The sequence below is a fragment of the Hemitrygon akajei genome, chromosome 13 (assembly GCF_048418815.1).
Source record: "Hemitrygon akajei chromosome 13, sHemAka1.3, whole genome shotgun sequence".
NCBI lineage: Eukaryota > Metazoa > Chordata > Chondrichthyes > Myliobatiformes > Dasyatidae > Hemitrygon > Hemitrygon akajei.
Genome location: NC_133136.1, coordinates 8,076,391 through 8,090,228, shown reverse-complemented (window position 1 = coordinate 8,090,228; position 13,838 = coordinate 8,076,391). Strand labels below are relative to the sequence as shown.

General features: G+C 41.8%; 1 protein-coding gene across 1 annotated transcript in view; it reads right to left on the bottom strand.

Moving 5' to 3' along the window:
* Nucleotides 1–13,838, bottom strand: part of dcc (DCC netrin 1 receptor) — a 1,312,938-nt gene that overhangs the window by 107,609 nt on the left and 1,191,491 nt on the right. The window contains exons 20-21 of the mRNA XM_073064089.1: nucleotides 12,627–12,821; nucleotides 10,553–10,585 (exon numbers count right to left, since the gene is read on the bottom strand). Of these exons, the coding sequence (XP_072920190.1) occupies nucleotides 10,553–10,585; nucleotides 12,627–12,821 (228 nt within the window). The remainder of the gene's footprint in view (nucleotides 1–10,552; nucleotides 10,586–12,626; nucleotides 12,822–13,838) is intronic.

Below are 13,838 nucleotides of genomic sequence, written 5' to 3'. Positions count from 1 at the left end.
CAGGATGCTGCCTGGTTTAGAGAGTATGGATTATGATCAGAGATTAAGGGAGCTAGGGCTTTACTCTTTGGAGAGAAGGAGGATGAGAGGAGACATGATAGAGGCATACAAGATATCAAGAGGAATAGACAGAGTGGACAGCCAGCACCTCTTCCCCAGGGCACCACTGCTCAATACAAGAGGACATGGCTTTAAGGTAAGGGGAGGGAAGTTCAAGGGGGATATTAGAGGAAGGTTTTTTACCCAGAGAGTGGTTGGTGCGTGGAATGCACTGCTTGAGTCAGTGGTGGAGGCAGATACACAAGTGATATTTAAGAGACTACTAGACAGGTATATGGAGGAATTTAAGGTTGTGGGGTTATATGAGAGGCAGGGTTTAAGGGTCGGCACAACATTGTGGGCCGAAGGGCCTGTACTGTGCTATATTGTTCTATGTTTCCACCACCTTTGATTCGGACAATGACAGTGGTATGTCATCAAACTTAAAACATGACATTTGAGATGTACTTAGCCTCACAGTCATAAGTATAAATCGAGTGGAGCAGGGGGTTAGGCACACAGCCCTGTGGTGCACCTGGGTCGATGGTCAGCAGAGTTTAGGATGCTCAGTTACAGTAATTACCCTCCAGCCATCAGGCTCCTGAGCTGACATGGATAACTTCACTCACAACTCTGAACTGATTCCACAAACTACAGACTCACTTTCAAGGACTCTACAACCCATGTTCTCAATATTACTTATTTTTATTTGCACAATATACAGGTGTTCTACAAATTACAATGGGAGATAGAAAAATGCATGCCAAGAGGGCAATGTTACAATAGTCATGGGAGATTTCAACATGCAGGAAGATTCGGAAAAATAGGTTGGTGCTGGATACCAAGAGGGAAATTTTCTAAAATGCTTACAAAATGACTTATGTTTAGAGCAGCTCATGGTTGAGCCCACTGGGGGGTCAACTATTCTGGATTAGATGTTGTGCAATGAATTGGAATTGATTAGAGAGCTTAAAGTAAAAGAAATCTAAGGGGCAAGTGATCATATTATGATCAAATTCACCCTGAAATTTGAGGAGCGGCTGAAGTCAGAGTATTACAGTAGAGTAAAGAGAATTACAGAGGCATGAGAGAGGAGTTGGCTAGAATTGATTGGAAAAGAACATTGTCAGGGCTGATAGCAGAGCAGCAATGGGTGGAATTTCTGGAAGCAATTCGGAAGGCAAAAGATATATACATCTCAAAGAGGAAGAAAGATGACACAACCATGGCTAACAAGGATTTTAAGGATGTTGTTTAGGGGTACTTGCAGGCACTTGATAAAATATGCCATAACAACATGGTTTCCTTGAAGGAAAATCCTGCCTGAAAAATCTTTGAAGAAATAACAAGCAAGATAGACAAAGGAGAATTGGTTGATGTGCACTTGAGTTTTCAGAAGGACTTTGACAAGGTGCACACGAGACTGCTTAACAAGCTACCAGCCCATGGTGCTACAGGAAAGATTCTAAATTGGATAAAGTAGCGGCTGATTGGCAGGAAGCAAAAAGTGGGAATAAAGGGAGCTTTTTCTGGTGGGCTGTCCATGACTAGTGGTGTTCCAGAGTGGTCTGTGTTGGGACTGATTCTTTTTACATTATATGTTAATGATTTGGATGATGAAATTGATAGCTTTATTGCTGAAAAGGTTGCAGACGATTTGAAGATAGGTGGAGGGACAAGGAGTTCTGTGGAAGTAGGGAGACACAGAAGGACCTAAGAATACGTACACAATGCTGGAAGAACTCAGCAGGTCAGGCAGCATCTGTGAGAAAAGAGAAAACAGAAGGACCTAGACAGATTAGCAGAATGGGTAAAGAAATGGGAGATGGAATACAGTGTTGGGAAGTGATGAGGTGGAATTTTCACCCAGAAAATGGTGAATCTGTGGAATTCGTTGCCATGAACAGCTGTTGAGGCCAAGTCTTTATATATGTTTAAGGCAGAGTTTGATAGATTCTTGATTGGTCAGGGCATGAAGGGATATGGGGAGAAGGCAGGGGATTGGGGCTGAGGGGAAAAATGGGTCAGCCATGATGAAATGGCATAGCAGATTCAATGGGCCAAATGGCCTAATTCTACTCCGACATTTTATGGTCTTATGGTCTTATATCGACTTTTGCACATTGGCCGTTTGTTTGTGTTAACATTTTATTGCATTTCTTTATCTTCCTGTAAATGCTCACAAGAAAATGAATTTCAAGGTAGTATATGGTAATATATACTGTATATATACTTGGATAATAAATTTACTTTGAGTTTGACTTTGGTTTCAACTTTAATTAATTCTATGGCACTGATGATTTGCCATCTTACTGCACAGAGGGAAAATAATTCCATTGAGACCTCAGCGGATAAACAAATATGCCAATTTTGAAGAAGATATCCGCTCTTTGCCAAATTCACTGGAATTATAAGGATGCCCTTTATCAACTGATTTAAAATATTCCTCCCAGGACTGATCCCACAAACTATTATCTGACCTTTCTTTATTCCTAGATCAGTTTGCTATCTCTGAATGAGATTGCAGGGGTAAGAGGTGTGACATGTTGAATGTTATTTTGAGATAAAACATGATAACAGTCTCTTCGGGACTAATGAACATGTGCTGTCCAATTACATCATGTGACCATCAAGACCCTTTGTCAGTTCGGGGCAACCATGACTGTTACATCTCTGATAGTGATTGGCAAACCTGGTCAGTACAATATGGACAGCAAACTGTTGTCCATGTAGCAGGCTCCTCCTCCCCATGCAGCTGATGTATCTACAGGAACTGTGGAGACTGATGCAGTTTGGCATCAGTGGCATCACAGGATTGCCAGTCAATGTTGAACTCAACATAGGACTGCCTTAGGGATCTCTGCTCCGGACTTTTTCTCGGGGTTTACTCCCAAAGCCTTCCCCATGAGTGGGTGTAGGGATAGGAGGTTTGAGATCAGAGTTTTCCTACTCCTAGATGAGCTGCCAGCCAAGGCCGATGAGCCCAATCTATCCAAAGGAATTCCTGCTCTGGAGACTGCTGTGAGTGAAAATCTCAAAAGATCAGCAGTTTCTGAGATACTCAAACCACCCCACCTGGCACCAACAAGCATTCCGTAGTCAAAGTCACTGAAATCAAATTTCTTCCTCATTCTGTTGTTTGGTCTGAACAACAACTGGACCTCTTGACCATAACACGACCCACCCAGCCAACACACTTTTTGTCCCTCTTCAGGAGCATGAAGGTTCATACGGCCAGATTTGGGAACAGCTTCTTTCCAACTGTGATAAGACTGCTGAACGGATCCTGACCCGGATCAAGGCCATACCTTCCAAATATCCGGACCTGACTTGCACTACCTTACTTTCCCTTTTCTATTTTGTAATTATGATTTATAATTTAAATTTTTATTATATTTACTTCGATTTCTACTTCAGGGAGTGCGAAGCGCAGAATCAAATATCACTGTGATGATTGTACGCTCTAGTATCAATTGTTTGGTGACAATAAAGTAAAATAGAAAGTATAAGTATGTCTGCAGACTTTTATGTATTGAGTTGCTGCCACATGATTGGCTGATTAGATTTTTGCAATAAGGAGCAGTTTCTAACGGCGTACCCAATAAAGTTGAATGTATAACATTGAACAAACTTAATTGCTCACAGCTAAAGTATTTTAAAAGTTGGATTTATGTGTCCTCTGGTGATTTTACCTCACTCTGTGCCTAGTACACTCTTTCTTTTCATTTGCATTCCTCCATTTGCGACAATTACTTGTTTAAGACCTTCTCTTCAAAGGGAAAATATAAAGGTTATAATAAAGAGTCAAGGTGGAATTCATCGAGCTAAATTCAATTGAATTAATGTCCAGCTGTGTTGTGTCTTTCACTTTCTGATTCCCCTTTCTCTTTGTAAATCTTTCATTTTTTTTCTTGCGTCTCTCTCACTCTTTGTCTCTGACAAACGCCATTTCACTCAATTTCTCAACTGGTATTTTTGACATTTTGCTGAGTCTTCACTGGACAGGAACTTCTGCTGACAAAGGGGAAAGTAGTGCACACTGAAAATAATAAAATCCGCTGTGAGTGGTGAAAACTGCTGAGATCGCATTAACTATCCCCTCTCCAAAAATTATTTGTGGTTCATTTACCACAGTGTTTGGTTTCACAGCAATGCCTTCCAAACGCAAGAGCTTAAACAGAAACTGCAATGACTGGGTCTTTCAAAGGAGGATTTGGACTGGTACTTGAGGCTAAATAATGCACAGGGTTTGAGAGAGAGAGGGAGAGAGAGTGAGACAGACACAGAAAGAGAGGGAGGAGAGAGAAGACAGAGAAAGGGGGAGGGAGAGAGAGTGAGAAGACTGGGGAAGAGGGAAAGGAGAGAGATGGAGGGGAATAGACAGAGAGAAAGAGAGAAACAACGACAAAGAGAGAGGGTCTCTCTCTCTCTCTCACACACACACACACACAAAGATAAAGAGTAAGAGAGACAAAGAGAGGGTGAGAACTAGAGGGAAAGAGAGAGAGAGGGAGACAAGGAAGGAGGGTGACAGTGTGTGAATGAGAGCAAAAGAGAGATAGTGATAGAGAAAGAGACAAGATGAAGGGGGAGAGGGAAAGAAGTGAGACAGATGGAGATGGGGTGAGGGGGTAGGGAGAGAGAGAAAGAAAGAGAGAGCAACAGAGAGGTGTGGAGAGGGAGGGAGAGAGAGAGAGAGGACAGAAAGAGGGGAGAGGAATTGAGACAGACAAAAAGAACGATGTAGAGACACTCACAAAGATAGTCAGAGTGACAGAGGGAGAGAGAGAGGGTGAAAAATAGAGAGAAGAGAAAGGGAGGGAGGGAAACAAGGAAGGGGAGGGAGAGTGTGTGAATGAGAGAGAAAAAGAGTCAAATAGACAGAGAGAGAGAGAGAGAGAGAGAGAGAGAAATTGACTGGATTAGTCTACAAGGAACTGACATGAAGTTAATCAGCCAAATAAACCCTTCTGTCCTATTACAGTTCTATGGTTCTATGACTTTATGACTAGATCTTATGGCCCCTGAAGCCTGCGCGGAATGAGCCTGTCTCATTCAATAAAATAAGACCATAAGACATAAGAGTAGAATTAGGCCATTTGTCCCATCAGGCCTGCTCTGCTATTCCATCATGGCTGATATATTTTTCTTCTCAACCTCATTCCCCTGTCTTCTCCCATAACCTTTGACACCCTTACTAATCAAGAAACTATCAAAGTCTGTTTTAACTATATTCATTGACTTGGGCTCCACAGCTGCCTGTGGTAATGAATTCCACAGATTCACCACTGTCTGGCTAAAGAAATTCCTCCTCATCTCTGTTCTAAAGGGATGTCCTTCTATTCTGAGTCTGCACCATCTGATCCTATAGGGGATTTCCCCTCCACATCACCTTTATCTGGGACTTTCAATATTCAATAGGTTTCAATGAGATCTCCCTCTCATTCTTCTTCACAGTACAGGCGACCTGGGCTCAATTCCTGCTGCTGCCTGTAAGGAGTTTGTAGGTTCTCCCCGTGACCATGTGGGTTTCCTCTGTGAGCCCCAGTTTCCTGCTACAATCCAAAGAAGTGCCAGCTGGTGGGTTAATTGGTCATTGTAAATTTCCTGTGATTAGGCTCAGATTAAATCGGGGGGTTGCTGGGCGGAGAGGCTCGAAGGGCTGTAAGGGTCAATTCTGCACGCTATCTCAATAAATGAATACAATAAGTTGTTCTTTTCTTGCATCATCCTAAAATCTATCATGAGCATCAATAACCCTCTGTGACTGGGATTGTCAGAGTAAAGAATCATCTCATTATTTCAGTACTCCACCATTTTTCCTGAGACTATGAACCCCTCTCCAACCTGAGAAAGGTTGTGCAGCGCAGACTCCAGCACTAGAGTGACAGACATCAGAATCATTATCACCGGCATGTGATGGGAAACTTGTTAACTTAGCAGCAGCAGTTCAATGCAATACATAATCCAGCAGAGAGAAAAAAGTAATAAATAAAATAGAAATAATAATAAATAAACAATTAATTACATATATTGCATAGATTACAAAAAAAGTGCAAAAACAAAAATACTGTATATTAAAAAAAAAGTGAGGTAGTGTCCAAAGATTCAATAACCATTTAGAAATCGGATGGCAGAGGGGAAGAAGCTGTTCCTGAATCGCTGAGGCTTCTGTACCTCCTACTGATGGTAACAGTGAGAAAAGGTCTTGCTCTGGGTACTGGATCCTTAATAATGGATGCTGCCTTTCTGAGACACCGCTCCCTGAAGATGTCTTGGGTACATCGTAGGCTGGTACCCAAGATGGAGTTGACTAGATTTAGAGCCTTCTGCAGCTTCTTTTGGTCCTGTGCAGTAGCCCCTCCATACCAGACAGTGACGCAGCCTGTCAGAATGCTCTCCACAGTACAACTATAGAAGCTTTTGAGTGCATTTGTTGACATGCCAAATCTCTTCAAACTCCTAATAAAGTATAGCCGCTGTCCTGCCTTCTTTATGACTACATCGATATGTTGGGACCAGGTTAGATCCTCAGAGATCTTGACAGCCAGGAACTTGAAGCTGCTCACTCTCTCCACTTCTGATCCCTCTATGAGGATTGGTATGTGTTCCTTCGTCTTACCCTTCCTGAAGTCCACAATCAGCTCTTTCGTCTTACTGACGCTGAGTGCCAGTTTGTTGCTGCAACACCATTCTACTAGTTGGCATATCTCACTCCTGTATGCCCTGTTGTCACCACCTGAGATTCTACCAACAATAGTTGTATCGTCGGCAAATTTATAGATGGTATTTGAGCTATGCCTAGCCACACAGTCATGGGTATATAAAGAGTAGAGCAGTGGGCTATGCACACACCCCTGAGGTGCGCCAATGTTGATTGTCAGTGAGAAGGATATGCTACAACTAATCTGTGGTCTTCCGGTTAAGAAGTTGAGGATCCAATTGCAGAGGGAGGTGCAGAAGCCCAGGTTCTGCAACTTCTCAATCATGATTGTGAGAATGATAGTATTAAATGCTGAGCAATAACTCTATGAACAGCATTGTGATGTAGGTGTTTGTGTTGTCGGGGTAGTCTAAAGCTGTGTGGAGAGCCATTGAGATTGTGTCTGCCATTAACCTATCGTGGCGATAGGCAAATTGCAACAGGTCCAAGTCCTTGCTGAGGCAGGAGTTCAGTCTAGTCATGACCAATCTCTCAAAGCATTTCATTACTGTCGATGTGAGTGCTACTGGGCGATAGTCATTAAGGCAGCCCACATTATTCTCTTTAGGCACTGGTACAATTGTTGCTTTTCTGAAGCAAGCGGGAACTTCCACCCGTAGCAGTGAGAGGTTGAAAATGTCATTGAATACTCCCGCCAGTTGGTTGTCACAGGTTTTCAGAGCCCTACCAGGTACTCCATCGGGACCTTCCACCTTGCGAGGGTTCACTCTCTTTAAAGACAACCTAACATCGGCCTCTGAGACAGAGATCACAGGGTCATCAGGAGCAGCAGGGATCTTCACAGCTGTAGTTGTGTTCTCCCTTTCAAAGTGTTCATGGAAGTCATTGAGTTCATCTGGTAGTGAAGCATCGCTGTCATTCATGCTATTGGGTTTCGCTTTGTAGGAAGTAATGTCTTGCAGACCCTGCCAGAGTTGCCATGCATCCGAAGTCGCCTCCAACATCATTCAAAATTGTCTCTTCACCCTTGAAATAGCACTCTGCAAAACAAACCTGGTTTTCTGGTACACTCCTGGGTTGCCAGACCTGAATGCCACACATCTAGCCTTCAGCAGACAGCGTACCTCCTGGTTCATCCATGACTTTTGCTTTGGGAATGTACAGCCAGTCTTCGTAGGCACACACTTATCCACACAGGGTTTAATGAAGTTGGTAACAACTGCAGCATACTCATAAAGGTTCAAAGATGAATCCCTGAATGCAGTCCAGTCCATTGATTCAAAGCAGTCCTGTAGGTGTTCCTGTGCTTCCCTTGTCCGTACCTTTTTGGTCCTCACTGCTGGTGCCGCAATCTTCAGTCTCTGCCTATACTCAGGGAGTAGAAGCACAGCCAGGTGATCAGACTTCCGGAAGTGAGGGTGTGGAATAGCACGGTAGGCATTCTTGATGGTGATGTAGCAATGGTCCAGTGTGTTGTTCCCTCTGGTATTGCAAGTGATCTGTTGATAGTAGTTGTTCAGTGATTTTTTTCAGACTGCCTGTTTAAAATCTCCCAAAACGATGGTGAAGGTGTTAGGGTGCGCTTTTTCGTGCATGTTGATCCCATTACTCAGATCATCTAAAGCCTGCTTGACATTGGCCTGAGGTGGAATGTAAACTGCTACCAAAATGACCCCAGAGAACTCCTGTGGTAGGTAAAAGGGATGACACTTTACTGCAAGATATTCCAGGTCTGGTGAGCAAAATTGGGACAGCACTGATATATTTGTGCACCAAGAAGAGTTGATCATGAGGCATACTCCTCCATCTCTGCTTCTGAGAGACTCTATAGATCTATCCTGACGGTGTGTAGTAAACCCATCGATCTGAATCGCTGCATCCAGTACGGAAGGGGTTAACCAGGATTCCATGAAGCAAAGGACACAGCACCCTGGCTCTTAGGTCATCGATTTTATTCACCAGAGACTACATGTTCACCAGCAAGATAGTTGGTATACGGAGTTTAAAACCCTGTTTCCTTAAATGCACTCGTAACCCAGATCTGCACCTGCCCTTCCTCCAAGGTGCCCTCCGTGGGCCCTTCCAACCACAATCGGTGTTGTTTCTGTCAGTTTTAAGCAGCGATAGTTTGCTTAAATGCATTAAGACACCTTTGTTGACTGTACTGCCCTTGAAAGCAGTTTTGATCTTTTAGCTGTATCAGGCTGAAATGGAAACATAGAAACAAAGAAACCCTACAGCACAATACAGGCCCTTTGGCCCACAAAGCCGTGCCGAATGTGTCCTTACCTTAGAACTACCTAGGCTTACCCATAGCCCTCTATTTTTCCTAAGCTCCATGTACCTATCCAAAAGTCTCTTAAAAGACCCTATCATATCCACCTCCACCACCGTTGCTGGCAGCCCATTCCACGCACTCACCACTCTCTGTGTAAAAAACTTACCCCTGACTTCTCCTCTGTACCTACTTCCAAGCACCTTAAAACTATGCCCTCTCGTGCTAGCCATTTCAGCCCTGGGGAAAAGCCTCTGACTATCCACATGATCAACTATTCTCATAAGGCATGCTTCCCAATCCAGGCAACATCCTTCTAAATCTCCTCTGCTTCATCCCCTCTGCAATCAGATTTTGGAATGTTCCATGAATCTATAAACATTACTTCACTATTTTGCTCCCTTTCTGATCTACTGATTTAATTTTTAAAATGCATTCCGTATTATAACTTATAGTTTTTTATGTCTTGCTCTGTACTGTGACCACAAAACAACAAATTTCACAACATATGTCAGTGATAATAAACGTAATTCTGATTCTGACAGGAAGCATTTTAGAAAGTGATTTGTTCCTTTGATGTTTAAGATAATTGGATTGTGAGCATGATATGCACAGTATATACTTGCTCATACCTTAATAATACTAATTCAAAGATCTTTGATTACAAGGGGAAAGTAGATAAAAGAGTGGTTCATTTCATAATAACCAAAATCCAGAGCTTTTATCTGACTATCATATGCACTCATTCAAGGATTATTCGTAAATTGCATTCTTTGTAAGAGGACTGAAAGGAAATCAGTTCATTGAAGCATCTGACTGGCAAGAAGAAGAACCATCTTCTGCTGATGAGGACTACCTATTTGGTAAGCATCAAGATTCAGCTTGGTGGCAAAGTGGTTAGTACGATCTTATTGTAGTTTGGGGTGGTCAAAGCTCAGAGTTCAATTCCAGCGTCCTCTATAAGGAATCTCTGTATGTCCTCCCTGTGGAATGTGTGAGCGTTCCCTGGCTGTTCCGGTTTTCTCCCACAATTCGCATATCCAGTAGGTTAATTAGTCATTGTAAATTGTCCTATGATTAGAACAGGGTGTTAAATTGGAGTTGTTGGGGGTTGCTTGGTTGGTACAGTGCGAAGGACTCCACGCTGTATCACTAAATAAATAGATAAATGTTCTCGACCCAAAACGTCGACAGCGGTTCTCCCTATAGATGCTGCCTAGCCTGCTGTGTTCTACCAGCATTTTGTGTGTGTTGTTGTTTGAATTTCCAGCATCTGCAGATTTCCTCGTGTTTGCTCAGATAAATGTTTTGTTGAGTTGTTATCCAATCTTAGCAATTTACTTGCAAAATGTTGTCACTATGCGAGGAGACATTGTCAGTACACTGAGCTACATATCTTACAAATGATTTCCAAATAAATAAATATTTTCATTAAACACCAGGAGAGTGGCTTTTCCTTTCTATAAATAGTTTTGCAGAATCGGTGTTAAACAATGTCAGACAATGGAATTCATCATTTCTTATTGCACATTTCTCAGTCAATCTGAAAAGTAGGTGGACAGAAATCACTCTACCTTGGTCATTGGCCATTTTGTCAGGGTGTTCAACTGTAAGAAAAGACAACATTATTAAAATGTGACATTTAAGACACAGGCCTCAAAATAGAAATAAAGTGAGATGAATCACATGTTGGCAGAAATGTTACCCTAGTAACTAACACAAAGGAAACAGGAGCAATTCTTCATTTGCACTTCAGATAGACTCATGAGAACTAAATATGTAGTCAGCTGCAGAGAATATGCATCACCGGGCTCACCTGAGAGACTTCATTAAACACTTTGGGCCTAACCTGACTACAAAGCAAAGCCTTCAGATTTGCAAAGCAAAATAAAAATAATCTTAGAAAAAAATCTTTCTAAAGTAAAAATTCCCAAGTCAAATCTACTCAATTCTGCATTTTTTACCTGAATGCTTTTCAAGTGGAAAATTTAATGTTGGCTCTAAGCCTTAGGTCCCACACCATCAAATTCAGCAACAGTTGTTACCCCTCAACTATCAGGCTCCTGATCCAGCGAGGATAACTTCACTCACCTCAACTTTGAATTGATTCTACAATCTATGGACTCGCTTTCAAAGGGTCTACAACTCATTTTCTCAGTACTATTTATTTATTTTTCATTATTTGCACTGTTTGTCTTTTGCATATTGTTTGTCAGCCTTTGTGTGTAGCTTTTCATTGCTTCTATTGTAGCTCTCTGTTCTACTGTGAATGACTGCAAGAAAATGAATCTCAGGGTTGTATATGCTGACATATATGTACTTTGATAATAAATTTACTTTGAACTAAATGTTAGAGATGAATCACATCTTGAAAGGGAAGATGAATTTCTGAGCAGGGTTAAAATTCCATAAACCTGTTGAGACTGCGACACAGCTTGTTGCAAATGTCTGTGTAATTGCTTCTCACTAATGTATAAGATACATCTATCTTTGTTGATTTTATCATTATCACTGATTACCACTCATGTACAGATTTATTATAAAATGCAGGTCTGGTTTGGTATTATGTAAAGTCTGTGGCTGTCTATTCAAAATGCCTATAGATGCATAAACGGCTTAAAGGGCTTTGAAACATTATTCACTTACTAAAATGGGTCACAAGGGATGCCACTTTATGCTAATTTTATTAACAGTTGCACAGAGCAAAATTCTATTTAAAGAAAAAGACTGAAAACATTCAAATATACACATGCCAAACTAACCAGTTCCATCATAGGTACTGACCTCCCTAGCACTGAAAACATTTTCAAAGGCAATGCCTTAAAAAGCTGACATCCATCATTAAAGACCCCCATTACCCAGGAAATGCACCCTTCTCATTATTTCCATCAAGGAAGAGGTACAGGGGCCTGATCACACTCAATGATTCAGGAACAGCTTCTTCCCCTCTGCCATCAGATTTCTGAATGGACATTGAACCCATAAAAACTTTGGTTTTGCTCACTTTTTGCACTACTTGTTTAATTTAAATTTTAATATATATTTCCTATTGTAATTTATAGTTTCTTATTTACATATTCCTTGAGGAGGGCCACAATCTTGTTGTGGTTTTGAGGCTTGCGTGCCTCAATGACCTGGAGAGCTATGCTGGCTGGAGTCAGGGCTTTATACTTTGGCTCTTGGGCGGGTCACTCATGCCAAACAGGTGAAAAGGGTAGAGGGCAGACCAAAAGTGGTCTACTCGTCCTGCAGATTTGAAACTGGTCAAACAAAATTTTTGTGGAAACAGCAATTAAGAATCCTTCTACATCTGAGATAGATGGTATTCCTGAGTCTCCACCCAGGACTTGCATGACTGACAGTGGTGGAAACAGAGACTAAGCTACTGACATAATGAAGGCAGCTGTGAATGCCACCAGCGATGGAAGACCTTCATTACTGAAGCATTAAAAAGCACAGAAGAAGCCTTGGTCATCCACTGCAACCAAGGAAGACTACTTACACCATTGGATCCAGACTTCTGAGGTCCAGAGTGGAATCTGTCTCAGTGCAATGGCTTTTCCAATTCAAAAACTCTAACGTACGAGTTTTAATGTCATCATCAGACACAATAGACAACCAACAAACAAAAAAACAATGTGACCTAACCTTTGGGTGTTTTGAACAGAATAGGATCAGACAGCGGTCCCAGGCCTTTGGCATTTCGTCCCTGGATCCGAAAATAGTAGACAGTGTCCAGGTTGAGGTCCATGATCTGGTGGGTCAGTCTGTCACCACTGACCAATTCAATTAACCATTCATCAATCGGCGCATTCTTCTCAATCGTGTAAAACAACGTATATCCTAAAGGTAAAAGAGTGATTAGGATTACTCAGTTCAAAGTAAATTTACTATTGAAATATGTATACGTCACCACACACTACCCTGAGATTCATTTTCTTTTGGGAATTTATAGTAAATACAAAGAAACATGATATAACTTATGAAAAACTATACACAATCAATACACAAAAGAGAACAAATTGTGTAAATTGTACAAAACAAGGAAAATAATAATAATAATAATAATAATAATAATAATAATAATAAAACATGAGTTGTAGAATCCTTCTGTGCATCTGTAGGTTGTGGAATCAGTTCAGTGTTGAGTTGAGTGAAGTGATCCCCTCTGGTTCAAGAGCCTGATGGTTGAGGGGTGAAAGCAGTTCCTGAACCTGGTGTTGTAGGATCTAAGGCTCCTGTACCTCCTTCCTGGTGGTAGTAGTGAGAAGAGAACATGGTGGCAGTCCTTGATGATGGAGGCTGCTTTCTAGTGGCAGGGCTCCTTGTCGCTGTGCGCATTGATAGGGAGGGCTTTGCCTGGGATGTATCCATTACTTGTTCTAGGATTTTCCATTTTTGGGTATTGGTGATTCCATACCATGCTGTGATGGAAGCAGTCGGAATTCTCTCCACTGTAGAAGTTTGACATGCTGAATATGTGCAAAGCTCTGATCTAGTGCAGGTGCTGCCGTGACTTCTCCGCCATGGCACTCAGTCACAGTACTGCAACAATAACTTGGAGTAATTTGATGTTTTGCAATGTACTGCAGCCATCCCGATACATGTCAGTGATGATAAACTTGATTCTGATTCTAGGGGGTTTGTAGTCTCAGCATCCACACAGGGAACATAATGGGGTCACGCCTTTCCTTTCTGTGAAGCTCGCTGTGTTGACATTGTGGACGGGAATACAATATTATCACACTACAAGTTTTCTCTTTAATGGAGGGGATTTTCAATATCATAAGAAAGAGAGAAGTAGGTCAGCTCATAAATGTATTCCCACCAACTAATAGCCTGATCTGGTCCTGGCTTATA